Genomic DNA, 26,282 nt, shown 5'->3' with positions numbered 1-26,282 from the left:
ACATTCTGGTTCCCATTCACAGACCCCTTCTCCTGCATTTTGTAGTTCTTCCCCACAGCCACCAACTCCTTACCGGTTCTGAAGCAAACCATTCCATTTTCTCTCTAAGGATTGCCATTCACCCTAGAATGGGGATGAAGAAAGCCCAAGAGTCTTGCTACCTTTAACAGGTTGTGCTCAGGCATGGTCCCCAGGCAGTATTGAGATCCTTAAAGACTCCAATGCAACCCAGTGTCTACCCTAACAGTGGTGATCCAAGCCCTCCTCAAAGGGCTGAATTCTCATTGAAAATCAAAGCCCTTCTCTTAATTTCGGGACCTGTGAAGCAATGGGACCTTGAAGTTGCAGACCCTTGTCCCTCCTGCCCCATTCCATCAACCCCTTTGGGTTGTGCTGCTCATCCTCAGCCTGGTTTCTGAGGGAAATGACCTCTGTGTGAGGGTACTGCCAGTCAATCCCTTCCCATAATAGCTTTGAACATCTTAATCAACTTCTACCAAATTGGACAAAGGCTCATGGAGATATTCAGCTTTTACTTATAAGAAGATAAGCAGCTGGACTGAGTCCAGGGGCTCAGGAAAGCTTCACATGGACACACACCCTTCATTCGTCATCAGAGCACCCGCTTAGACGGGGAGGCTGCAGAAGTTCATCTGTTGTCCTCAAGGACCAGTAATAACTGATCCCTTCATGTGCAGGATGAGGGCAGCTCCGTGCCCACCCAGTACTGCATTACCCATTCACATAGATGTTAAAGACCTTTCCCTTCCAAAATAACTGCTGCTTGCAACAGTCTCCTGGGTGTGTTTCTCCTCCTAAGACACTTATATTAAGGTCTCATCACATCTGCAGGGTGTCTGTGTCCTTGTGGTTGTCAATGTGGGGTCAGTGGGGCCTGGAGAGCCCTTCCGTATGGCAGAGATGGGTGACTGCTTTAGGATGAGCTGAATGCCCATTGATGACATCTAGCACACGTGAAGACATTCACACATACATCCCTAACTGCAGGTATCCCAGTCTATGAGCCAAATCCCGTCTTCAACTCCCCGTTCTTCCTTCATACTGACTCTACCTACATCTACTTCTTATTGTCACTGTATTTCTTCATTTATCCCCCTTCTTTTACTATCCAGCCCTTCTTGGCCTTGGATAACACTGTCAAATCCCAGGGATACTGCCAGTTTGAAGGATGCTATCCTTTATCCTTCACGAAACTGTTGTACTGAACAAGCAATACGTGACTGGGCTCATTTGTGTCCCCTTCTTTCCTGTTAAGTGAACGTCTTCCACTTGTCTCTGCAGCCCATTGTTAAAACACCCCTCCTGCATGAAGAGATGAGACAAAAGAAGAGGAGACATCTTTAAAGGACTGAATTAAAGCTTTGAATACCTCACTGACTAAATCAAAGTTCATTCTAAGTTACTCAGAAGGCAAGAGGCTTCTTCCTAGGCTCCACATCCACAAATCAGACTATTTCCAACTGCTTTCCAAAAGGCAACAAAATCATGCACTACTTCTCTTTCCCATGTCTGTCTGTCACTCAGATTCCTTCCTAGCAACTTCGGAACCCGTTAGCTATTCTCTAGTGTATTTGTAGCAGAGGTAGAAATCTCAAAGGTAAGAATCACAACCTCTCCTCAAAATCAGTGAGTGGGGACTCCCATCATGCAATGGATCTGGGCTGTTGATGCAATAACCAGTCTCACTGGACTGTTAAAACTGAGCACAAATTCCTCTGCTCCTCTCCATCTCTGCTTTGCTGCTCTTACTGCAGATACAAGAATCCTGTGACTACTCAGGTCCACTGCACTGGGCAACAGGACCCTTGACTACTTTGTGCCTGCCAGGATGAGCCTGGCTTTGCAGGCAAAGAACAGACTAACAGCTATTCATAGGTGGACCCATGCTGCTGTGGCTGCCCCATTCCTGGCAGTGTTCAAGGCTGGGCTGGACACAGGGGCTTGGAGCATTCTCCTCTAGTGGAAGGTGTCCCTGATCGTGGCAGGGGGTTGGAACTGGTTGAGTTTTAAGCTCCCTTCCAAGACAAAACAGTGTGGGATTCTATTCTAAACCCCTTTCAGGCACATATGCATTTCACATCTCATGGTAAACATCATCTAGTTGCAACCCCTTGCCATGGGCTATCTGCTATGAAGAGCAATGGAAGGAGGAGAGAAACTCAGACCATTTACTACAGCTATGTCTGGTGCAGCAGCTGATCTTAGTGCCTGGTTTTGATAGCCAGTCAACACCTAAACTGCAGAAGTGTTACTAGAATAGGCACAGCCTGTTCTGTGCTGGTTGTGTCAAGGCCCAGAAACTCAACTTTCCATGGTTAAATAGCACAAAAGTACTAATTCCTAAACCTCTCATCTCCACCACGATAAATGAGGGAAAACAGCCCGTTGGGAACTGCCCTTGGAATGTGCCAGCTCCTAAACCCAGCCCAATTGCTTGGAAAAGTACTAGCTACCCTGAGCCACAGTGTAGGCCGTGTGCAAGCACCTTCACAGCCTGGATCCCCACATCTGAGTGCCAGGCACACTGGGAATGAGGAGGTAGGTGCCCTGCTTGAGGTCTGCATCAATATTGACTGTAGGGATGAGGGGGAAGCCTCAGGAAGGTGACCTAAATCCCCCTTCCAGGCCTGGTGAACATCCATCGAGTGTCTATCTCCTGCTTTGGAGAAAAGCCCTTCGGTTCTGAGACTTCCCTCATCTCAAGGATGAGAGAGTTGTGCTTGTTCAGCCTGGAGAAGAGAAGACTCCAAGGAGACCTTATTGTGGCCTTTCAGTTCTTAAAAGGGGCCTATAAGAAAGATGGGGAGAGACTTTTTAGCAGGGCTTGTTGTGATAGGATGAGGGGTGATGGGTTTACACTAAAAGAGGGAGATTCAGGCTGGATGTGAGGAAGAAATCCTTTACAGTGAGGGTAATAAAACATTGGCACAGATTGCCCCGAGAGGCTGTGGATGCGCCATCCCTGGAGACATTCAAGGCTGGGCTGGATGTGGTTGTGGGCAACCTGGTATAGTTAAAGAAGATGCCCCTGCTCATTGCAGGGGGTTGGAGTAGATGAGCTTTGAAGGTCCCTTCCCACCCAAACCATTCTATGATTACCCTTTAACATCCCAAGGCCAGCTTGCAGCAAGGTGCCCAAAAGCTACAAATTCTGGCTGCAATCTGAAATAAACCCTGAAAATCTTATTTTCCCCATTTTGAGAACAACAGCTCATATAACATAAAATACAAAATTAGCTCTGAATGTATTTCAGGGGCTTGCCAGACCCCATCCTAAAAGAGCACAGCCTCAAACTCACCTAAAAACCAAGCAAAAGCCTTTGCACACACTGCAAAGATGAGTCACGAGCATGGACCACAACCAGTATGGATGTAGCCAACAGGCAGAGTTTAGGCCCTCTCTTTAATTCTTTATCTAAGGGATTTTCATTGCTCTTCATTTCACTGAGAAAGATGTTAAGAATTGCAATCTTGGCATGAAACACAGGGCTTGAACTGAAATAGCAACAAATCTCCTCTGGTCCCAGCCCTACAAAGAATAATTAGAATCCATCATGAACCCAGCACTGACCTGAAATGGAAATTGAAATGAAACTCAGCAAAAAGGAGTCTATGAGGCATGAGATGACCTTTTGTAAGCCCAACAGGGAAAATACACAGTGTAGATAAAGGGATTTTAGCCATACAGACCTCCATAGGGCTACAGAGAATGGGGCAGATGCCTAGCAAATGAACAGGTAGAAGATCGTCTTATCTTATATATCTCTTCATCAGGGACTGTAGCGATAGGACAAGGGGTGATGGGTTCAAACTGAAACAGGGGAAGTTTAGATTGGATCTAAGGAAGAAGTTCTTCCCTGTGAAGGTGCTGAGGTGCTGGAACAGGGTGCCCAGAGAACTGGTGAATGCTCCATCCCTGGCAGTGTTCAAGGCCAGGTTGGACAGAGCCTTGGGTGCCATGGTTTAGTGTGAGGTGTCCCTGCCCATGGCAGGGGGTTGGAACTGGATGATCTTAAGGTCCTTTCCAACCCAAACCATTCTGCAATTCTATGACAGCAGCCTGGGGAGGTGGTGGCCTGATCTATATTCATTAAAGCCAAGAGCTACTCTCTACATGCATCAGTGGATACCACACACAGCTCTTGCACAGGGCTTCATCCACCCTGGTTGTTTAATTGCATCTTCCCCTTGGCTGAAGACTGCTAAAGGTGGAAGGTGACCTGAACACCCTCCTCCACCCCAGCCAGGGAACATGGGGTTGACGTGAGCTCCAGGCTATGGCATGCAGCCATCTCTGGAGAGGCTCACCAGCACTTCTGTAGGCACTAATTGCCTTCATCTACTGGTGCCACAGCAAAGCCAAGAGGGGGAAGGAACAGGAGACAGGGCCAGATCTTATACCTACTTTGAAAGACTTCAAGAGAGGTTATGTTTATTCAGTATCAGCACAGGATGTTAAATGTATTCTGCTGACAGCAGCGGTGCAGGCTCTGAGCCCAGCTCCCTCATCCCAATGTGCACATCCGAGTGGTGCAGAAAAGGGAGACCAGGAACTTCATGAAGGAGTCCTGCACAGAGGGGATGTTTCCAGCGGAAAATGATGGCTTAAACTAAAGTCAGAACTATTCAGGTTTTTCAGTGGGGGAAAAAAAGGCTTTACAGAATGTTTGGTCTGAAATGTTTCAGTCATTCTAAAATTGCTGCTTCTGACAGGCTGACATGTTACTGCAACACAGAATCATAGATTACAGACTGGTTTGGGTTGGAAAGGACTTCAAAGCTCACCCAGTTCCATCCCTCTGCCACAGGCAGGGACATCTTCCACTAGAGCAGCTTGCTTCAAGCCCCTGTGTCCACCCTTGCCTTGCTATGCCCCCTGCACCCCAAGACACCAGCTTCAACCACTTCATCCCACAGAAGCACAGAATAGTTTGGATTGGAAGTGATCTTCAAAGCTCATCCAGTTCCAAACCCCCTGCAATGAGCAGGAGCATCTTCAACTAGATCAGGTTGCCCAGAATCACACTTCAACCCAGCCCCTTTGGTTAAAAGCTCAATTCCAACCAACTCCTATTGCAGTCTTCTTCGCAACACATAATATTTGCCACCCCAAGAGCAAGAAGTGCCCTCTCATTGTCTGCTGCATCAAGTGCTGTCTCTAACTTCTACGTGGATGCTTAATGACAGCTTTATCCTCTAGTGCCCATGCTATTATCTTGTACACAATAATTTACTGTAAGTCTGCACTATGAATGGTATAATGAAGCTCCTGGTGCCCAAGATTATTTTGTTCCCTAACATTAAGAATCAACCTCTAAGCCATGCACACACACACACACAAATACTTACATACACAGAACAAGTCAGTTTGGACAAAGCCAGCATCTAATTGTGTGCAAAGACTACAACAATGTCATATATTAACGCTTGGATTTGAAACCTGCACAATGCACAAAGGAGTAAGTATGAGCAGGATGGGAGGGATCAGTATCTGTGGATATCCCTGGTTAGAGCCCATCACATACAGCCCTGACATAAGAGAGGAGGAAAGTGCTGAGCCTTCAGGAGGGCAACTTTAGCACTGGCTGCAGCAAGCTATGAGAAAGGCATGATTAATGTACTGAAAAGGATGAAGTCAACTCATTTGGCAGAGCAGAACCATGCTGTGCTCCATTTATTAAAGTTGCTTGAATCAGCAGCCCACAAATCATGGATCTGCATTGCCTGAGGACCACAGAGCACGGCCTTCCAAGGAGGCAGAGTTATTCCACATGCCGCCACACCTCAAATGTCATCAGTACATGACTGAAGGTGATGGTGAACACTGCAGAGGGCCAGAGAGCTGAAAAAGCAATGTAGTTGTGGGAGAGCAACCCCAAGAGTAACAGCCCTGCCACTGCTCATGGCTCAGCACAGAGGAAGAGGAGAGTTGAGGACCATCCGTGCTCCATCCCTCCGTGCTCAAGGCCAGGTTGGACAGAGCCTTGGGTGACCTGGTCTAGTGTGAGGCATCCCTGCTCATGGCACGGGGTTGGAACTGGATGAGCTTTAAGTTCCCTTCAATACAAACCAGGCTGGGATTCTATGAATCCATGGGAAGAGGGGAACCTGGTGCACAAGAAGTGCTGCCTAAGGCTGTGGAAAATGAGGCTTTTTAGGTCAAATGAAGCAATTGTGTGTCACAAACTCACAGTGTGATCAGACCAGCAGCAGCAGGGTGGGAAGGGAACATAAAAGCATCACCTCTCATCAATGACAGGCCAGATGGTTATAGAACTGAAGAGCCGCTGCCCAAGGAGATGAAGGACAGCGCATCTCACTGGCCTGCTCTGCTTCACCACAGCTCTGGTCCAAATTGCCTCATTCACACTGCTGGGGGGGGGTTCATGAAGACCATTTACCCTTATAGTGTTGGGCAGGGACCTGACTTTCCTGGAAGCTCTGTTGGAACTCGTGGCCAGCTCCTGTTCCTTAAATCCTGGCCCTTCTCCAAGCTGGGGATGCTTTAGTGATGCTGCAGTTCAGCTGCATTGGAACTGCAAGGTTTGCCCTTGAGGCAAACGATGGAGATGGGTGGTACTGGCAGATAACAGATGAGATTTTGTCTTAATGTGGTCCATGATCATCCAAACCAGGGATGGAGAAGGATGGGCCTCCCCAAAGGAAGGTCAGGCTATAGCTGCTTGACATGAAATAGCTTTTCTGTTGCAGCAATGTTATTTGATTGGCTGTATTTTCTCCTCCCTTCAGGGAATCACTTCCCTTCTTCCTGTGTTTCTAAAGCAGTTCACAATCAGCGTGGTTCTTTGCTCTCATTTCTAGTCTGTGCGACAGTGTAATTGCTCATCCTGGCACAGGAGTAGGAATAGATGCAGCAGTAAAGGAGGTAAAGGAGGAAGATGGTGATGCTTAAATAGCAGCTATTGTTTTGCCACCGTGTTAGTCACTTTGGGCATTATTATTTGCTCCTTGCTGTAGTAGTTACTATATGACTATACCTGAATATCCTCCCTATGCTGATTGGGCACCAGGTGTCCTGAAGCTTCATTGTACACATGAAAAATGAAGCAATGAGTTAGTCACAGTGAGTTTCAGTTAATACATGGAAGCAATTCTGCTGTGGGCTTTAATAGGAGATGTAGTAACCAGATTTCAAAAGGTTTCTATGTCTGAAATGGCAGCAAAGCAAATGTTAGGAAATCACGGATCAGGATCCCCATGACTATCCATGGAGGAAGCACTGAGGAACAAACACTTTGACCACTAAGTAGAAGTGAACTAAAGGGCAAAGTTAGTGCCCAGATAACGTGGTATTCAAGTTTTCCCTTGCAGCATGTTCCTGACAACACAGTGCAAAGAAGCTCCTGAATACCACGTTTCTTTTTGTAAGGGCATCACCAGCAGAGACAAAGATGACCCTGTCCCACTCTGCTTGGTGCTGGTCAGGCCACCCCTGGAATACTGTGCTCAGGTTTGGTCCTGCTGTACAAGAAGGATGTGGCTGGGCTGGAGAGGGGCCAGAGAAGGGCCACAAAGATGCTCCAAGGGCTGGGCAGCAGTGAGGAAAGGCTGAGAGAGCTGGGACTGTTCAGCTGGAGAAGAGAAGGCGCAGGGAGACCTGATCCATGTGCCAGGAGGTAAAGGGGGGCTGCAGGGAAGATGGAGGCTCCCTTTGGACAAGGAGTCCCATGGGAAAGCCCAGGGGTGATGGGCACAAGTTACTGCTGGGGAGATTCCCAATGGACACAAGAAGAAAACTGTTCCCACTGAGAACACTGAGCCATTGGAATAATGTCCCCAGGGAAGTGGTGACTCCCCAGCACTGGACACTGTTAAGATTGGGCTGCAGAGGGTGCTGGGACATCCAGTCTGGGTCATGCTTTGCCAAGAAAGGTTGGAGCAGATGATCCCTGATGTCCCTTCAACCTGGGATTTTGGGACTCTGTGATTCTATGGTTTCTTGTGTACATACAGCCCATGCAAGTGAATACATTATTTAACCCCATGGTCTCCTAGCAGCATCCCCCCTCCACCTTCAACGATCCTGCACAGCTGATGGAGATACTGATGCGAGGTCACAGCCTCAGTGGCTGCTCACACCAATGGATATATCTCCCAGATGCCTACAGCATAGAGAAGCCTGCAGCTCACCTTAGAGACCCAGCAATGAGGATGGCCTCATTTTCTGTTACACCACTGAAAAGGGGGTATTGTAACAAGCAGGTATCTCCCAAGTGACCTTACACTCAACAGCTCAGCCACAATATTGCCACAGAAAGCAAAGCACACACACATGCTCAGGCTCCAGAGACACCCGAGTTTATCCTATTTTGGTACACAAAGTAAAGCATAGAAAATAGCATAAAACCAAATGTCTTTTATATATATATCTATATATGCTTTGGGTGCATCTTATTTTCAGAAAAGGAAGGATAATTCAAACCCACAACAGTTTATACATCACAAGGCCTGTCTGAGTGGCATTCCCACTGCACACAGGTCTGTGCAGTGGGATGGGTGCAGTGGGATGGGTGCAGCTATCTCTTACAAGAACCACTCAGAATCCATCAGCTGGGTACCAGCTCCAGCAGGATGAACAGTTCACAGCTGCGTTTCTACTGTACCCCAAGAGTAACAGCCACACAGCCTCCCATAACGCAATACAGAACACGGATGAATATGGATTAACCCACATTTAGTCCCATCGCCTCTGCTGTGCCTTTGTGTGTGTATTTGAGCTCGTGCTATTTCATCACAAGATTTTGTATACATAATGAAGCTAAAGTATTCTTTTAACATACAAAAGCGACAAGGCAGTTGCTGGCTTTGACAGTGGGCTGAGTCCTGCTTTCCATTATACACCTTCCCATGCAATGTACCCACTGAATGTTTCTTTAGTCAAAGAAACACTAATTTAGTCAAAATTAAGAGCTTGTAATGGTTTTCTAACCGAAAGAACCACAACAGAGCTGGGTGGGAACTAAGGAGATGAAAGAAGAGAGCATGGATTATAAGATAAAGGATTACTGAGCAACGAAAGGCGGAGTTGGATTTTCCCCTTTACCCTTAATACTGTCCTATTTCAAGGGCTGCAGAATCAAGATGTAGATCTGATTTGTGCAGTGGATGGTAAAGTGCAGAGAATCCTGCTCCAAATCTATGTGGACTGACTGGGGAGGAAATGACACTGAAATTGCCCTGGGTGCTGCGGGAAGGATGCTTTAATAGCACCATGGACTAAACTGGGCTGAGCTGATGGGCACAGTTTAGGGGGAGAACTGGGAGGTAGAAAGGCTTCTTTGGGAAGTGGACGAAGTTTAATATGCCCATGCATCCTTATAGGAAGCCATAAGACACACCACAAGTGACACGGCTGTAACAGGAGTAGAATGAGGTCCATTAAAGTGCATCACTAACAGCGTGATACCCAAATCCATGCCACTTGCAGTTAGCCCATCCTCCTTTAGAAGCTACCCCTGCCTGCAGGAGGCACAAGAATAGATTGAATTGTTGGGAATGAGAAAAATAGCATAGGAAACTCTCTCCATTTCCTCATCCCACCTCTGTGAGCCTGGGAAGCCATCAGCATCACTTGTGCATCCTTAACAGTGTAATGGGGAACGCTGACTCCGGCTCCCCAACAACTGGATTGATCCCATGATACTGAATCAGTAAATCCTGGGCTCATCAAAGCTGTCTCTAGGGAGTCTGGGAAAGAGACAGCGCAAGGCAGTGGAGCAGATGGCTGCATTGTGAAATCTCCTTCTAATTAGGTGAAATGGGGACTGATGGGAATGAATGCAGCAATTACTGGTCACTGCTGGTACCACGCTGCCCACACGAAAGCCATCATGAATAAAGGAGGGTAAGGAGAATCTGTCAGAAAGCTTTGTATGGGAAACAGTGAGAAAGCAGGTTCTGGAAGGTTACTTTATGATTAATTGGTTGTTTTTCAAGGGCTTCTCCAGTGCTTTTAAGGAGTGGAAAGCCCTGAAAGCAAAGCACAGACCAAACGGGCTGTGGCCTTAGAGCAAAGGTGCTTGTGTTCAGAGACCTCACAGTGTGTTTGATCCAGACCATCACCCCAAAGCACACTGAAATGAGCAGGGAAACACACCCTGCACTCAGCCCTGTGCTCCCAAGGCTGTGCTCTGCTCCAAAGGAGAGGTGTGAAGGTGAAAGAAGCCCTGAAAGTGGAGAATCTGGAACATAAAGGCACGGCACATGGCAATAAGCAGCTTGCAAAGGGTAGGATTTACTCCCTTTGGAGGAGAAAGCTGAGTAGAGACGTGGTTTTCTGTTTCCACATGCAAGCAGCCTGTGTGTAACATGCTCTGAGGAGCTCAAACCAAGAAGAGATGAAAGAAAACCCCAGGGTATGTGCACGGCTGCCTGGGCCAGCAAAAGAGATTTAGAAATGCTGTGTGCAGGGAACAAAGCCTGAAGAGCTGAGACCATTCCCATTTGCAGGAGCATTTTGCATTGGTGTGGTTTTGGAAGCCAATAGGATGTTGCCATCCAGGGGTCTGACGTCCTGGGGTCTTTTGGTACCTCTAGAGCATCAGGAGGAGGTTGCAAAAGGACCGCTTGCTTTGACACAGTGCTTCATGGATGCTCATGGGGCCAGAGACGCACAATCTAGAGGAAAATGTGGCCATAAATAGCCCTAAAAATACACCTGATCGTGGAAACCCACTTCCAAAGCACGGTATTGTTAATGCACGACTGAATAAAAGCATCCCTCTCACTGTATAATCACTGCAAGCATCTGCAATCACAGCCCTACCTGCAATCACAGCGCTGCAATCACAGCCCTGCCTGCCAGACCCCAACCCCAGCTGCCAGCACACAGAAATGTGCTCTGCAATCCCTTTCCTAAGGCCGAACCAAAAGCTCCCAGGCAATAAATCAGGGGCCTGGAAATTAAAAGCACTGGTTTTATAAGTGTCCTGCAAAGCACTGAAAGGAGGATTTGTTAGACTTCTTATTACTAAGCACTTTTGTGTGCAGAGCAAATGTTTACAGCCTCCCTGAGCCATTTGTGTCTAGTGGGGAAGTAATATGTGTTTAGAAAGGAGACAATCTGCAAATACTTCTTCTTCTGGAGCTGTTCCAAGCTTAATGAAGAAAGAAGACATGCTAGGGACAAACGTATTAAGGTATTTAATTGAGAGAGATGAGGGAAGGAGGCACTGCGCTTGTCTCCCAGGCATAGCATGTTTTAAGCACACTCCTAGATGGGTATTTATTGCAGCTGACAGAGCAGAAAGGCTCAGCAAAAGCATTCCTTCCCCTCCCATCAATAATTCAGCCCTTGTAGCAGTTCATAAAATGTTTATATTAAGTAATAACTAAATATTGCATTACAAAAAGAGTAACTCACGTTCCAGCCAAGAGGAAAATCAACCCAAAGGAGGGTGGGGAAAATGACTGCCTTGAAGCTGGCACATCAGGTTATGCCTGCTGAGAACACAGCTAAAGCAGTGAAAAGGGGCTGCACTCAGTGCTCTGCTGGATCAAATCCTGGTCCTGCCCCAGTAACAGGGCTTTTCCCATCAATATGTACATGGAACCTGCTCTCGTGTCCGTGCATGTGCTCCCCATGCCATGGTTTTCAGCCAGGCAGGGCAGGGTCAGCAGTCCCATATTAACCTCTGGCATCGAGCAGTGATGCTGCTTTTGATTCCAAATCACCAGCTATGTTGGACCTGCTGGAGCGAGTCCAGGAGGGAATGGAGCTGCTGTGAGGGCTGGAGCAGCTATGCTCTGGAGCCAGGCTGAGAGAGCTGGGCTGGGTGAGCCTGGAGAAGAGAAGGCTCCTGAAGGGGAGACCTGAGAGCAGCTCCAGTGCCTGAAGGGGCTGCAGGAAAGCTGGAGAGGGGCTTGGGACAAGGGACTGTAGGGACAGGCCAAGAGGAATGGCTTGAACCTGCCCGAGGGGAGACTGAGACAGGGTGCCCAGAGAAGCTGTGGCTGCCCCATCCCTGGCAGTGTTCAAGGCCAGGTTGGACACAGGGGCTTGGAGCAAGCTGCTCCAGTGGAAGGGTTCCCTGCCCGTGGCAGGGGTTGGGGCTGGATGAGCTTTAAGCTCCCTTCAACCCAAACCAAGCTGTGATTCTATGTTAGGAGGCTCTAAGCCCACTAAAAGGTTACTGGGTCTCAGTCACAACACCACACAAGGCCCAACATGGAATAAGTCTCCAAGAGTTGGACCCCAACAGGGGATAAAGGACCAGGAGCACAGTGGGGAGGAGAGGGGCAAGCAGGGTAATGACTGAGGATCAGAAGCCATCAAGATGATATAAATCAAATGCCATCCCAGATACACCCAGGCACCTTTCATTAAAACTGTAATTGCTCCATCCCACCTATGCCCTGGGGAGCATAAAGAAAAGTAGCAGCGCCAAGGTCACTGCAGACAGAAAATCAATGCAGGGAATGAATGGTAATGACTTTTTTTATCCCCCTTGCTGTGGAGACCTCCTGCTGCCATCTCCAGAGATGCACAATATCCCTCGGATCTGCTCCAGCAAAGCACTTTGTACCATTTTAACTTGCACCATCCAGGGCTTGTTCCTCTTGACTGTGACTACAGCAGCTCCGAGCATCCCAATGGACCATTATATCTCATACATGCAAAGACAAGTATCCATTTCCCCGTGTCATCCTGTTCTCTACCCAAAACCACTCAGTACTTCCCAGCTTCCTGCAACGACCACATCTCCTACACTCCTGACCTCTCTGATGGGTGTCCTCAGGACCTTCTCTGCTCCATAGACCAAAGCCAAAACCTAAGTAACAGTCTACCTAAGGCTTTAGTAACATGGAAGGATGTCACACCTCACATGCCCAGTTCCTCTTAGTACATTGCTTGCCCAAAAGCACTTTCTTAATGGGTTTGTTGGCTAATTTTTACTTTAAATGAACTAACATTGCTGACACGTGATTTATGCTTCACTGCAGAACTACTCCTGCACCAGCTGCTCCCATCTGCACCGGTGCTGCTGCTGATTCCTACCTCGATGTCATACCCTGTCCTCACCTCTCCTGAGCTGCTCCTCACTTATTTCAGGCTGTTTCTCCACCAGATCAAGCTCCCTTTGGATTCCAGTTCCAGCATCCAGAAGGATTTAGCCAGACACAAGTGGAGGACTGCACATAAGATTACACGGATGAAATACGGCGCTGTACAGGCACTCAGATGGGGTGGTCCTAACACCCCTTACAAACCTCTTACCTGCAATAGGGTTTCAGTTACAGCCATGGGATAAAGCAGTGCTGTACGTTTAAATTGCCTATGGGATATCAAAGGCAGGTTGCAGCCTGTACAGAAGTGATGAAACAGCTCTGTGCTGTGAGCTTGAGCAGACCTGCTCTAGTGAAAGGTGTCCCTGCCCATGGCAGGGGTTTGGAACTGGATGAGCTTTAAGGTCCCTTTAACCCAAATCATTCCACGATTCCATGATTCTTCCTCCATAGGTAAAAGCCCCTGGCAGCACCATGGCATTGCAGCAGTGTTGGACCAGATTGCTCCAAGCACCACAACTTTCAATGACAGCATCTCCATGCTCTCTGCACAATGATGCTGCCAAAACCCATCCTATCTCCCCAGAGGGAACACGTGGTCTTCCTCATGTCCTCCGTCGGGCTGATTGCCAATACATCCCTCTCCAGGCATCCTCCATGCAAGTTGCCATAGCTACTGGTCAACACTGCAACAACCTTATGAGGAGTGGCTGAAGGAACTGGGGTTGTTTAGTCTAGAGAAGAGAAGGCTCAGGGGGGACCTGATGGCTGCCTACAAGTGCCTGAGAGGAGGATGGAGCCAGGAGGGGCTGGGCTCTGCTCCCAAGGAACAAGGGATGGGACAAGAGGAACCGGCCTCAAGCTGCACCAGGGCAGGTTTAGATGGAGCTGAGGAACAATTCCTGCCCCAGAGGGTGCTCAGGCATTGGAACAGGCTGCCCAGGGCAGGGCTGCAGTCACCGTCCCTGCAAGGGTTCACACCCCGTGGAGATGAGGCCTCAGTGCCGTGGGGCAGTGGTGGCCTTGGCAGTGCTGGTGAAGGGTTGGATTGGATGAACTTAAAGGTCTTTTCCAACCCACCCGATTCTGTAATTCTAAGCTCTTCTGCTTGGCCAAGACTGCTGTGTTCATCCCCTGGATGCACAGGGTACCTGGTGGGAGGCTGTCACGCAGCCATGGCACATCAGCCCCATGCAAACCAACCCAGGAATTTCCATACTTTCATAGGGTGTTGCATGGATAACCTCCAATCCCTCTTTCCTTTTTCATCTCAGGCCCTTTGCACATCCATTTTATATGAAGACAATGAGAGAGCAAAGCATGGCCAACGCAGCATGCTGGCCTCTGAAACTCCAGCAAAGTGGAAAAATTAGAGCTTTGAAGCCAATTCCCCCCTTAGTTTTAGGAACTTCACCAATGGAGTTTGTTCTGTTGCACTGATAGTAAAGTGTGACCTAGGCTGCAAGAGTTTGCAAGATATCGAGCATCATTTCAACCTGCCACTGGGTCTCAGGTTGATGGAACTCCACAGTCAAATTGGATAGGAGATGGGAAAGGGACCCCCTTTAAGTGAAACGGCACCTGCAGCTTCTCCTTGATCGTCTCAGCCAATAAACCAACCATTGCTGCCCAAATCTGGGAATGGGATCAGTCAGGGTTCACATCCCTGCCTGGTTTTCCAACCCATTGGAGCGTGATGCAGTGATTTCTTTCTGGCCAAGTTGCCTGCTCGAGAGCTGATGCTCAGCCTCCCTCAAGGTGAAAGGCAAAGTGAAGGGCAGGAGGAAGCCTGAAGCTCAGAAACACGGCTGGTCCTGAAGAACATCCCTCTCCTGTGTCTGATAACCCCTCCTCTTGCCATTCACCCAGCACCCAGACACAACACTGAGGTTTCTTTACTGCAACCCTCCAGCCTAACCAGCCCCAACCTCCCCAAAGCCAAGTTTTTAGCTGGTCTGCCTGGCTTTCTGGAAGCCCAAACTGTCCAGCTCCCCATAAATGTGTGCTTTCAAAGGTGCCTGCTCATCTTTGCTTCGGAGGGAATAGATTGGATTCCCTACTTTGGGAGATGAGCTCTCTGCCCATCTTCCCCTCCATCTATGTGGCCACGATAGCTTCTGTAGATGGTTTAATGGGAAGGAATGAGGAGAAGGACAGAGTGAAGGAAGATATTAACTAACTCATCTAATAACTCATTTCACATAATCATAATAATGATCAACTGAGCCTTACACACAGGAATCCCACAAGGAGAACTTTGTCCGTATCTCGCACAAGGGAAACAGGACTGGGATGAGCTTGGAGGAGATCTGAGATACCTACACCAGGGCACGAGTTTTTAATCCTATGGGAAGGCAGGGATCCCTGCAAGAGGACATGCTGATCCTGAAGGGCTTTGGGGAAGGAAAGGAGATTGGATCTGGGCTTCGGGCTAGGTTAGTGCCAACACTGTCACTGTTGGGAATCATGGAATCCCAGACTGGTTTGGGGTGGAAGGGACCTTAAGGCTCACCCAGTTCCAACCCCCTGCCATGGGCAGGGACACCTTCCACTAGAGCAGGCTGCTCGAACCCCATCCGACCTGGCCTTGAACCAGGGAATAATGCTATAGGATAACCTTGCCATTTGCAATTAACACATAGCTCCACTCCAGATCATTGTTTTCTTTAAACACCATTTTCTATCCCCTTTCTGAGCCTGATAAAGCAGCAAAACACTTGCACATCCCCAAACACCCCCACCCTTTTTAAAGAACAAGGAAAGCAGCAGCCAAGCAACGTTACCAGAGCACCAGTGACCTTGCAAAGGATTTCAGTGAGGAATCTGGCTGCTTCCCAAGCAGGCACCTGCAAGGCTGGGTGGATAAACACCGTGCAAGAGCTAATTGAGATGGGGAGGATGTTGCCATGCAGGAGGAAGCTGCCTGCAGTCAGTGGGAGTCCTGTGGATGGATGCGGAGCTGCCGGGAGCCAGCCCACAGCTCCCAACAGCCTGGCTTTCCTTGCCTGCTCGGTGGAGGTGGAACGAGTGATGCTGAAATGGTTCGTTTATGGCTCTGTGGTGGTATTTTTAGAGTTAAACCCAGCTCAATGTAAAGCTTGGCGTTAAGCAAGCATGCAGCAGCCAAACGTCGGGGTTTCAGAGATCTGCTGGCAGCAAGGAGATGCTTTCATGATCATAAAACAATGAAGACCCCTACTGGGGATGTTACTTTGTGCTCCTGAATTGCAGCCTGAAAGAGAGACCCTGCAGATGGGGATGCTGGGTCCTTGAGCTGTACCCCAATTCCAGCCCATCCCTGCATCATCACCACATCTTGCACTGTCCCCAGCCACGCACCCCAGGACGTGAAGCAGGACTACCTGCTCTGCAGCACAGCAGTGTAAAGTGCTTCATGAAACAAGCTGCTCCTCCAGGACCACCGGGTGAATTCTCCATTGCAAGGTAGGTTTGTGCAGTGGGATGCCCAAGGGCTGTGTCCTCACCTACAGGTAGATCTAGTCGTGTCATAGGGGTTGCAGCAGCACTGAAGCCAGCCCCTTGCTTTTCTGCAATGAGCTCCATTGTTTCACATCACCTATTCTACTAATTTTTGCATTATTATTACGATTACTATTTAATTATATTATTATATATTATTATAATTACTAGTTATTATTACTATAATTAATACTACTAAAACAGCTTCCCCACCTTCCCAGCACCAAACCCCCCTGTTCCATACTCAACAGCCCAGCTCACAGCCAGGTCCCCAAAGCACCAGGACTCTCTCCATACACACACAGTGTTTGCAATGTGCTGTGGGGTCCCTTCAGATGAAGGCACCGCTGGAGCAAAAGGAATTAATAGAAGGCAAAATGTATTTGCTATATAACACCCGTGATGTTCGACCTGGGGAGGAGACATGGTTGGAGGTTAAAGCAGTAACTTGGTGAACAATGCAGTTTGTGTGCATATATATATATATATATATATATATATATATATACACATGTCTCATAGCAGTCCTTATCAATCTTCCAATACCTAAAGGAGCCAACAAGAAAGCTGGAGAGGGGCTTTGGACAAGGGCCTGTAGGGCCAGGCCAAAGGGAATGGCTTGAACCTGCCCGAGGGGAGACTGAGCTGAGCTCTTAGGCAGAAGCTCTTCCCTGGGAGGGTGCTGAGGCGCTGGCACAGGGTGCCCAGAGAAGCTGTGGCTGCCCCATCCCTGGCAGTGTTCAAGGCCAGGTTGGACACAGGGGCTTGGAGCAAGCTGCTCTAGTGGAAGGGGTCCCTGCCCATGGCAGGGGTTGGAGCTGGAGGAGCTTTAAGGTCCCTTCCAACAACCCAAACCAGTCTGGGGCTCTGTGCTTCTATGATACACATCTATAAGGACATCAGAAATATATCCAAAATGCTGAGCTATAAACAATGAAAAATACAACTTCCATCCTATAAAACCTCCCTAAAACTCCCTTTCCCCTCCTGGCTGGTGATGCGCCTGCTAACAGGAAAGCATCCATGCCCTTGCCCCGGTGTGACTTGGATGAAGATACCAGCATTAGTGCTGTGAACACACTCAGCTAAGAGCGAAGAGAAGTGAGATTGATGTAGGACAGAGTGCAGAAGTACTTAGAAAGTGAAGGCTTGTTCAGGCAGCGGAAGACAGGAAAAGCAAAGGTCATGCTCTAGATGTGAAAGAAGGCAAATTTACAATGGCTGTGGGTGATTTATTTGGCAAAGGAAGGACAGCACAAGTCCTGCTGTCTAAATTAGCTGATCCCTCTCCTCTTTATTTATTGTTTGGTACAGCAAGAGCTTGAAGTCACCACGTTGAAGTGGAGTTTGACCTACAGCATGTGCTATGGCACCCAGGACAAGCCGTGGTCCCAACGGGCACAGCAGTATCCAGAAGGGGAGAAGAAGAGATGTTTGACATGCCCTTTGGTACGATAACAGACTTAGCAGACAAAAGAAATGTGCAAATCCATCTGCTTTCAGTACAGCATTTAATACAGAGCCACGTGGGACATTATTAATTAAACCAGTGAGCATGAACATCAGCGAAACGGGGCAGGGAGATGACATGGATGAGTGCTGCAAGGCTGAGCTGCAGCCTGGAAGGAGGTTAGCAGTGCTTACCATTTTTAAGGTTGACTTTGGCACTAATAAGTAGGGCAATGTCCTAATGACATGTTGTCGGCAGCACCAATAAGGAGGAGGAGGAGCAGGGATATCACAGAGGAAGAAAGGGATCGACCTTGATGCCATGGGATGACAATTATTAGTATTGAATTCTAGGCTTGGTATTAATCACTAGGGCTTTTTTTGCTATGGGATGGGAGCTCCAAGGCTGTAACAACCTAAGAAGGACAATGACATGGGGGTCCTGGTTATCAAAGGGTGATGGATTCATAAAGCATCTGTGATGCCCAAACGTGACATGAGTGTCTCAGCAGAAATGGGGACCTCATCTCCAAAAGGCAACAGTCTGCATCTGTCTGTAGGAAACAGTGATTTCGTCTAGGAAGAGCTGGAGAGAAATGGTTGATCCAGGGAGTAAAAAAGGAGACCAAACCACTTTGCCTTGCTAGCTACAGAGCCAAAGGATGTGGATGCTGGATGCTGGACTTGGAGACACTGAGCAGTGACCTCCAGATAGGAGAAGTGCACTGAGTGCCAACAAAAGACCAAACCATAACTCATCCACTGACTCAGACTGGATATGGGATGATGGCTGGAAACCATCAGAGACTATGGACTTGATACACCCTTCCAACGAGCATCATGGAACTGAAAATCCCTATTTCCAAGACAGAGCCTCAGGTTTCCTCATAGAGACTAAATAACAAACTGGACTTACTGGTTCAGATGGTCCCATCCAGTCTCATGTGCCTAAAGGTCCCTGCTGAGGTGACACAGCAGAGCAGGAGCAGAGGAAAAACTGCTCGAGTACATTGACTCCATCCCCTGAATGCCACCTCCATCTCTTCCTCCTGCTCAGCCCCATCCTGAGCACATCCACAGCCCAGCTCCAGCTTGCACACAGTTGAAGCAGCAAACTCAGCATTGCCTACACTGCTGAGGAGTCAGCTCAACCCCCAGCTGACTTTTGGGGCTGGATACTGTCCACCTTAATGTGACTGCAGCGAATATGCAGGCAAATACTGCAACTTGGAGATACTACTGAGTAGTTGGAGTACAACTACTCCAACTTGGAGATACTACTGAGTAGTTGGAGTACAAGTACTCCAACTTGGAGATACTACCGAGTAGTTGGAGTACAACTACTCCAACTTGGAGATACTACCGAGTAGTTGGAGTACAACTACTCCAACTTGGAGATACTACCGAGTAGTTGGAGTACAACTACTCCAACTTGGAGATACTACCGAGTAGTTGGAGTACAACTACTCCAACTTGGAGATACTACCGAGTAGTTGGAGTACAACTACTCCAACTTGGAGATACTACCGAGTAGTTGGAGTACAACTACTCCAACTTGGAGATACTACCGAGTAGTTGGAGTACAACTACTCCAACTTGGAGATACTACTGAGTAGTTGGAGTACAACTACTCCAACTTGGAGATACTACCGAGTAGTTGGAGTAAAACTACTCCAACTTGGAGATACTACCGAGTAGTTGGAGTACAACTACTCCAACTTGGAGATACTACCGAGTAGTTGGAGTACAACTACTCCAACTTGGAGATACTACCGAGCAGTTGGAGTACAACTACTCCAACTTGGAGATACTACCGAGCAGTTGGAGTACAACTACTCCAACTTGGAGATACTATCACTCCAACTTGGAGATACTACTGAGTAGTTGGAGTACAACTAGTCCAAGTTGGAGATACTACCACTCCAACTTGGAGATACTACCGAGTAGTTGGAGTACAACTACTCCAACCTGGAGATACTACCAGCCTTTCTCAGCCTGGTGGACTATACCCAGAGGAGATCAAGATGCAGATGAGGGCAGGATAGGTGCCTGTCTCCAAAACCCACCCCATCCTCTTCATGTCTTAGTAAATATAAGGCTTTTCTCCACACATGGTTATTACATACTCATATAACTAGGCCTTGTGGTATGAGCAGACATCGTGTCTCCTCCTGCTGCTAAAGGTAGGTATCAAGTAACTGCTGAGCCAGAGCTCAGCTAAAGCCACCAAACAGCTCTTTGAACAGCCCTTTCTGGATGGAAGGAAACATCCTGCCCCCTCCCTTCCAGCTGAGAGCAAAACTGGATCCATTTGCCTACATGGGTTACTTCAATGACGCTGCTTGGAGCTGATACACTGGGAAATGGTGTCTCCCCAGGAATGTTCTCTGGCACTGAAGTATGGGATACCCTTCACTCACACTATTGAAGTCCTTTAGCTCCCAAATCAAGGTGGTTGCACCCAAACTGCTTGTTGGGATAAGTTCTTGGCTCATACCCATTCCCAAACTCAACTTGGGAAGTGGGCTAGGGACTGTTTGAACAACTGAAGAGTGTCGATGATCATGTTCCCATGCTCAGGAATGCCTCCTGACCCATTTCATTCACTAATACAGACCCAGCCTACGGATCTGATTGGAAATTTCAGGAGGCATTGGAAAAATCCCCACCAAATCTGATACAACTGCCAGCATAAGCAGTGTTCCAAGTATCTCACCAAGATGGGACATGTCCTCTAATGGGGATCTGCAGGAATAGGTTAGATAAAACCACCCTGATGTGGTGTAGATCATGATTCCCTTCACCAGAAATGGGATGTGGATCACAGGAATTCCTTCCATCCCTATATTTTCACAGTTATAATGGTGAAGAACGAATTCCTTGCCCTCACGTAGCTTGCTCCAGCCTTCCTTTATAGGCATCCCTCCCTAAATTCTCTCCTCTGTGTCTCAGGAAACCACACAAGTCCCCAGCACTGACTCATTCATCTCTATAGCTACTACAAGCTCTCATTTGCTCCGCATCTTTAGTACCTTCAGAGCTTGAGATGAATGACAAGAACATTAACAACAGGCAACTAATGCTAGAGGCAGGCCCAAGTCTTCCATTGAAGCCTTGCTTGGTTCGTTTCCTCTGGTAGGAAAGGAGATTGGTGGGGAAAAATAATTGCTTTGGTTAAAAGAAAGCCCATAAAAGACCTTTTTTTTGGGTGAAGAACATGAAACCTTGGCTTTGCAATATTACTTCTCGGGGGGGAAATTCATCACTTCGCTACTCACTTCGACACTGCAAAGGGGGTGAAGTTCCCCCTTTCCCTTGTATATATTTTTTCTTCAGGCAATAATATAACAAAAGGAGAAGAGTGCAAGACAGAGAAGGAGGAGGGGAGAAAAACACCCAGAAAACACCTAATTCTACCAGTTTTTCCAAAGAAAAATGGGAAATAGTCATTCTTTCTTGCATTCTTTGCCACTGCCAGCAGCAAATGCCACTGTCTGTCCATTTTAGCATGGATTCCCTCTGGTCCCAGACCCCCAGAATGGCTTCGTCCCCCTCCATCCTTGGGTGCAACAGGGAGAAGAGCTCTGCCCATTCCTTCCAGGAGTTCAATCCCAATCACTTGGGAACTGGGGTCACCAGGGCCACCTCTGTGCCCAGATAAAACCCTCAAGGATGCCACCAGATCCTCCTACGGGACACCAAAGAACTGAACAAAAAAAGGCTTCATCCAGCAGCAACAGCTTTCCAAGGAGCTGAAAAACCCCTAGGTTGGGTCCTGAGCCTTATCTAGAGGTCAGGACATTCACACAGACCTAGTGTTCCCACTCAACTTGGTCATTACTTGGTCCACAGGCCACCACGAGAAGGGATGCAGAGAAGATAAGGGTGAAGAGAGATGCAACCTGCCCCATAGCACTGCTTGAGCAGCACATGCTTTAGGAAGGGAAACTGAGGCAAGAAGCACCTCGGTGCTGGGACCTGCATCACACCAAAGCACCCCCAGTCACAATGGTGGCATCCAGAACCTCGACCCCAGAAGCACAACAACAAACTGGAGGATGATGCCCCAGAGCTTCACCCTGACCCCAATCCTGATGCATTGTGTGGGCTCAAGTAGCTGTTGTTGCCCCATCCCTGGTAGTGTTCAAGGCCGGGTTGGACAGAGCCTTGGGGGACACAGAACCATTCTATGATATAAAGAGGCTGGAAAGGAGGATCCCTCCCTTTTGCATGGATTTCCCTGATGACCTTGGGCTAGGGGCTTGCTCTACCCCCATCTCTGTTCCCTCACCTGGAAATAATACTGAGGCGGATAAAGGGAGTTTAAAACCCATTACTGGTGTGCTCTTTGGTTTCACCAAGGAACTGCTTCCCAGCCTTGGAGCATCACATTACACTGATGTGCAGTGGTAACAAAGGACTGTAAGGAAATCCCCTCCTGTCTCTTCTGCTGGGGAGCCTTCATCCATGCAAAACCCAGCAAAGGCAATGGAAGACAAGCCACATGTGTGCCATGGAATCCCAGACTGGTTTGGCTTGAAGGGACCTTAAAGCTCATCCTGTTCCAACCCCTGCCACGAGCAGGGACCCCTTCCACTAGAGCAGCTTGCTCCAAGCCCCTGTGTCCAACCTGGCCTTGAACACTGCCAGGGATGGGGCAGCCACAGCTTCTCTGGGCACCCTGTGCCAGCGCCTCAGCACCCTCACAGGGAAGAGCTTCTGCCTAAGAGCTCAGCTCAGTCTCCCCTCGGGCACGTTAAAGCCATTCCCCTTGGCCTGGCCCTACAGGCCCTTGTCCCAAGCCCCTCTCCAGGTTCCTTGTAGGACCCTTCAAGCATTGGAGCCATCCTACATCACTAGGAGATGATTTTGGCTGCTGTTTAGTCTCAAAGGTTGCCCACATGGAGTCTCCCATCCTTGCAGATGTTGGAAACCCACCCAGGAGGGACTCCCGTGAGCAGCGAGGTCCTTGATAGCAATAAGGATTTGGAGAATTTGGCTTTTAAGAAGAACCCAAACAACAAACAGTGCTTAAAAGATGCCTCATTTGAACAGAAAATGAGAACAATTAAGCACAACATCACTTCTGCATTAATGAAGAGGCGCTTATGCTCTAGGGCTGAGCGTCAGGGCAAACACTTGTCCTCCAATATGCTGCAAGGAAGAATAAGCGGGAGAGCAGATGAGCACCCAAAGGGGAAAGAGAAGCCTCAAGGGTGTCCTGACAGCCAAGGGGCAACACAGGGAGGGCTGAATCCTTCTTAGGTTTAAGATCTGAGCTGACCCAACCCCTCTGCTTGGGAACAGCAGGTGTATGAATAGGCTGGAGCAGGTTGGAGGGATGGGAAGGTGGGAAATCCATGTTTAAATCCACATGGAAATAAGTGTAGTTACCCCTTGCACCAGTATACGACAGCAACACAACAGCTCTGCAGCTCTAGGACAGCCTTCTGCTTCAGTCCTGCCATCACCAGCCCTGAGCCCACACCTTGCAAGGTGACAGGAAGCTGAGATCCCAATGAAAGCACTGTGTCACTGCTGGAAAAGCCTTTCCTTACGCCTTCTATCCCTGAAAAAACACAGATCCCGAAAACCCCTGGCTGCTTTCTCACATCCCAGTCACCACCATCACACCTGGATGGAGCTGTGCCCGCAGCAGCACTCACATCCCCAGTAAGAGCCAGAACTGATGCCAAAATGCAGCAAGAAAAGGGCAAAGGGCAAAATCTCCCTGTTTAAACCATTTCCCACCCAGCAGGAACCACGTCCAGCGGGACAGAGAAGCCAAATCCCAGCTTCCTTTTAAATCCGTATGAATTTACTACCTGTTTGAGGGCAGGGAGTCACCTCTGCATCTCCCTAGGGAAGAAAATAAACCATTCCAAGGCATTAAAACCCCCGTAGCATTCACATGGAAACAGGGAGTAAAGGCTGTGATTCCACTTTTGTCACCCCAAACCCCAGCTCTGCTCTCTGCCACCTCCACGGCAGCGGTGGGATCTGCCACGGAAAGCTCTGGAAAACACAATCACTGCAAACCCTCCTCACACACGTACGTGCAGAGCAGCCCCCCCCTCTCCTCCCGGCTCCCATCACTTTTGTTTTGCATTCCCAACGCATCCAACCAACCCCTTCAGAAACAACAGCATCTCCCAGCGAGGAGTTTCCCGCTCCGAATCCCAAACGGGGTCTCTTCCTGGGGTGAAATAAGGACACCCCCTTTCTAAGCCCCGGATGGGGATGGGGGGCAGAGGGATATGCCACCCCCCGCCGCGCTGCGTTAAACATGGCAGCATCCGAAGGCTGCCCCACCCAAGCGGCCTAGGACGCGTGTCAACCGCATCCCACTGCATCCCTGGGATGCTTTGTCTCGGGAATAACACCAGCCTAGGGGGATGTGTGGGACCCTCCCGTGTGTGGGGCACCCCATTCGTGTGTGGGACCCCCATCTGCCTGTGGGACCCCTAGGATACAGGGGTGCTGGTCCCAAGGACCCTTGGGATGCAGAGATGCTGGTCCTTGGGACCCCTGGGATGCAGGTCCTTGAGACCCCCGGGATGCAGGTCCATGGGACCCCCTAGATGCAGGTATACTAGTCCTTGGGACCCTTGAAATGCTGGTCCAAGGACCCTCAGGATGCAGGGATGCTGGCCCTTGGGACCCTCAGGATGCAGGGGTGCTGGTCCTTGAAACCCTTGGGATGCAGGAATGTTGACCCTTGGGATGCTGGTCCTTCAGATCCTTCCCCACAACAGCCAGGGATACACTTGGAAAGGACCAGGGTTAACTTGCACACCCTAGAGAGGTGACCCAAACCTCTCCTGCTGAAAGCCAAGCTAGGGGTGCATCTGAATTTGGGGATATGAGAGGGATGGGTGATGGGGAACCTGCTGCAAGCCCATCCGACATAAAGAGCCCATGTATTCAGTACCTGAATAGCAAACAGCACAGCACACACCGCCGACACCCAGAGAGGTGGGGAATTTTAAGGACGTCCCCTGGGTGGGAGATGAGCAAATCCCCCAAAACAGTGTTTGTAAGCTGCATTCACTCAGCTCCCAAGGTGGGGATGTCCCTGCTGGAGATGGGCAAAGGGGACTGAAGAGGGGATGAGGATGGAGACGGGGATGAGGATGGGCATAAGGACGAGTACGGGGGGGTCTCACCTGTATGACGAGCTGACCCCCGCTGCCACCTCCTCCTTGATCTGCCTGTTGAGGGCATCAGCAGCCGCCCTGCCCCTGCCCACCTCCGTCTCCTCCACCTTCTTCCGAGCCTTGTCCCTGCCATCCCCGGCCCGCACCGCTTTGGGATGCTCATCCTCCGCTTCGCCATCCTCCTCCTTCCTCTCGGCGCCGGGCAGCACCTTCCTCCGCTTCTCCTGAGCCGGTTTCTCCGGGGACCCACGGTCCAGGGCGAGCACGGGGGAAGGTCCCGGTTTAGGGATCCAGGGATGATCTCCCCGCTTGGGAATGGGCCAAGCGCGGAAATCCTTCTGGTACTGCGTCTCCTTCTCGAAGGGCGTATCCGAGGGCTGGTACTCGCTCTTGGGCTTGCAGCTCGGCTCCGGCCGCTGCACCTTCCACGGCTTGTAGTCGTGCCGCATCACCGAGTCAGCCGGGGGGGACCCGTGAGGGGCCGGGCCGGGCCGAGCCGCACCTGGGGCCGCTTCACCACCAGCACCACCAGCACCTCCAGCCGCCGCCTCAGCGCCGGGCTGGGTATCGATGGGAGCGGCGGGGCCGGGGCGAGCCGCGGGGTGCTCGGTGGCCTCGGAGTACTTGGTGAAGACGAGCGGGACGGCGATGTCCGCCTTGTCCAGCTGGCTCCAGAAGCGGGCGATGCAGCAGGCGCGGCTGATGCAGGGCCACGCCATGGCGGCCCCGAGCCGCAGCCTCCCCGCACGGCAGCCGAGAACCGGGATGCGGGAGGGATGCGGGAGGGATGCGGGAGGGATGCGGGAGGGATGCGGGAGGGATGCGGGAGGGATGAGGGATGCGCTGTAAGGGGGGGGGGACAGGGCACGGCACGCACAGGGCACGCCCACGACGTACCGGGAGAGGGGCGGGGCTTGGGCGGACTGGGCGGGGCTTGGGCGGAGTGGGCGGGGCTTGGGCGGAGTGGGCGGGGCTTGGGTGGGGTGGGGGGAGCGGAGGTGAACACGTGTGTTCATGCATGTGCAAGGCGTGTTCATGCACACGCGCTCGCGGTGACTCGGCTGTGTGTGCGTATACATGTACCAGGCGCGCACACGTGTGAGACGTGCATGCGCATGTGGGCGAGGTCACACGGCTGCACACACATGT

At 49.7% G+C, this 26,282-nt stretch overlaps 1 protein-coding gene across 1 annotated transcript in view; it reads right to left on the bottom strand.

The window, feature by feature from the left end:
• MAP6 (microtubule associated protein 6) overlaps window positions 1–25,933 on the bottom strand; it is a 37,839-nt gene extending 11,906 nt beyond the window's left edge. Inside the window, exon 1 of the mRNA XM_061458135.1 lies at window positions 25,143–25,933. Within this exon, the coding sequence (XP_061314119.1) occupies window positions 25,143–25,852 (710 nt within the window). The 5' untranslated portion in view covers window positions 25,853–25,933. The remainder of the gene's footprint in view (window positions 1–25,142) is intronic.
• Between the last annotated feature and the right edge of the window lie 349 nt (window positions 25,934–26,282).

Source organism: Pezoporus flaviventris, unplaced genomic scaffold (genome assembly GCF_033815535.1).
Source record: "Pezoporus flaviventris isolate CSIRO_AGI_PZ_B2104156 unplaced genomic scaffold, CSIRO_AGI_Pfla_v1 ptg000025l, whole genome shotgun sequence".
Classification (NCBI taxonomy): domain Eukaryota; kingdom Metazoa; phylum Chordata; class Aves; order Psittaciformes; family Psittacidae; genus Pezoporus; species Pezoporus flaviventris.
This window is presented reverse-complemented; position numbering and strand designations above follow the sequence as displayed.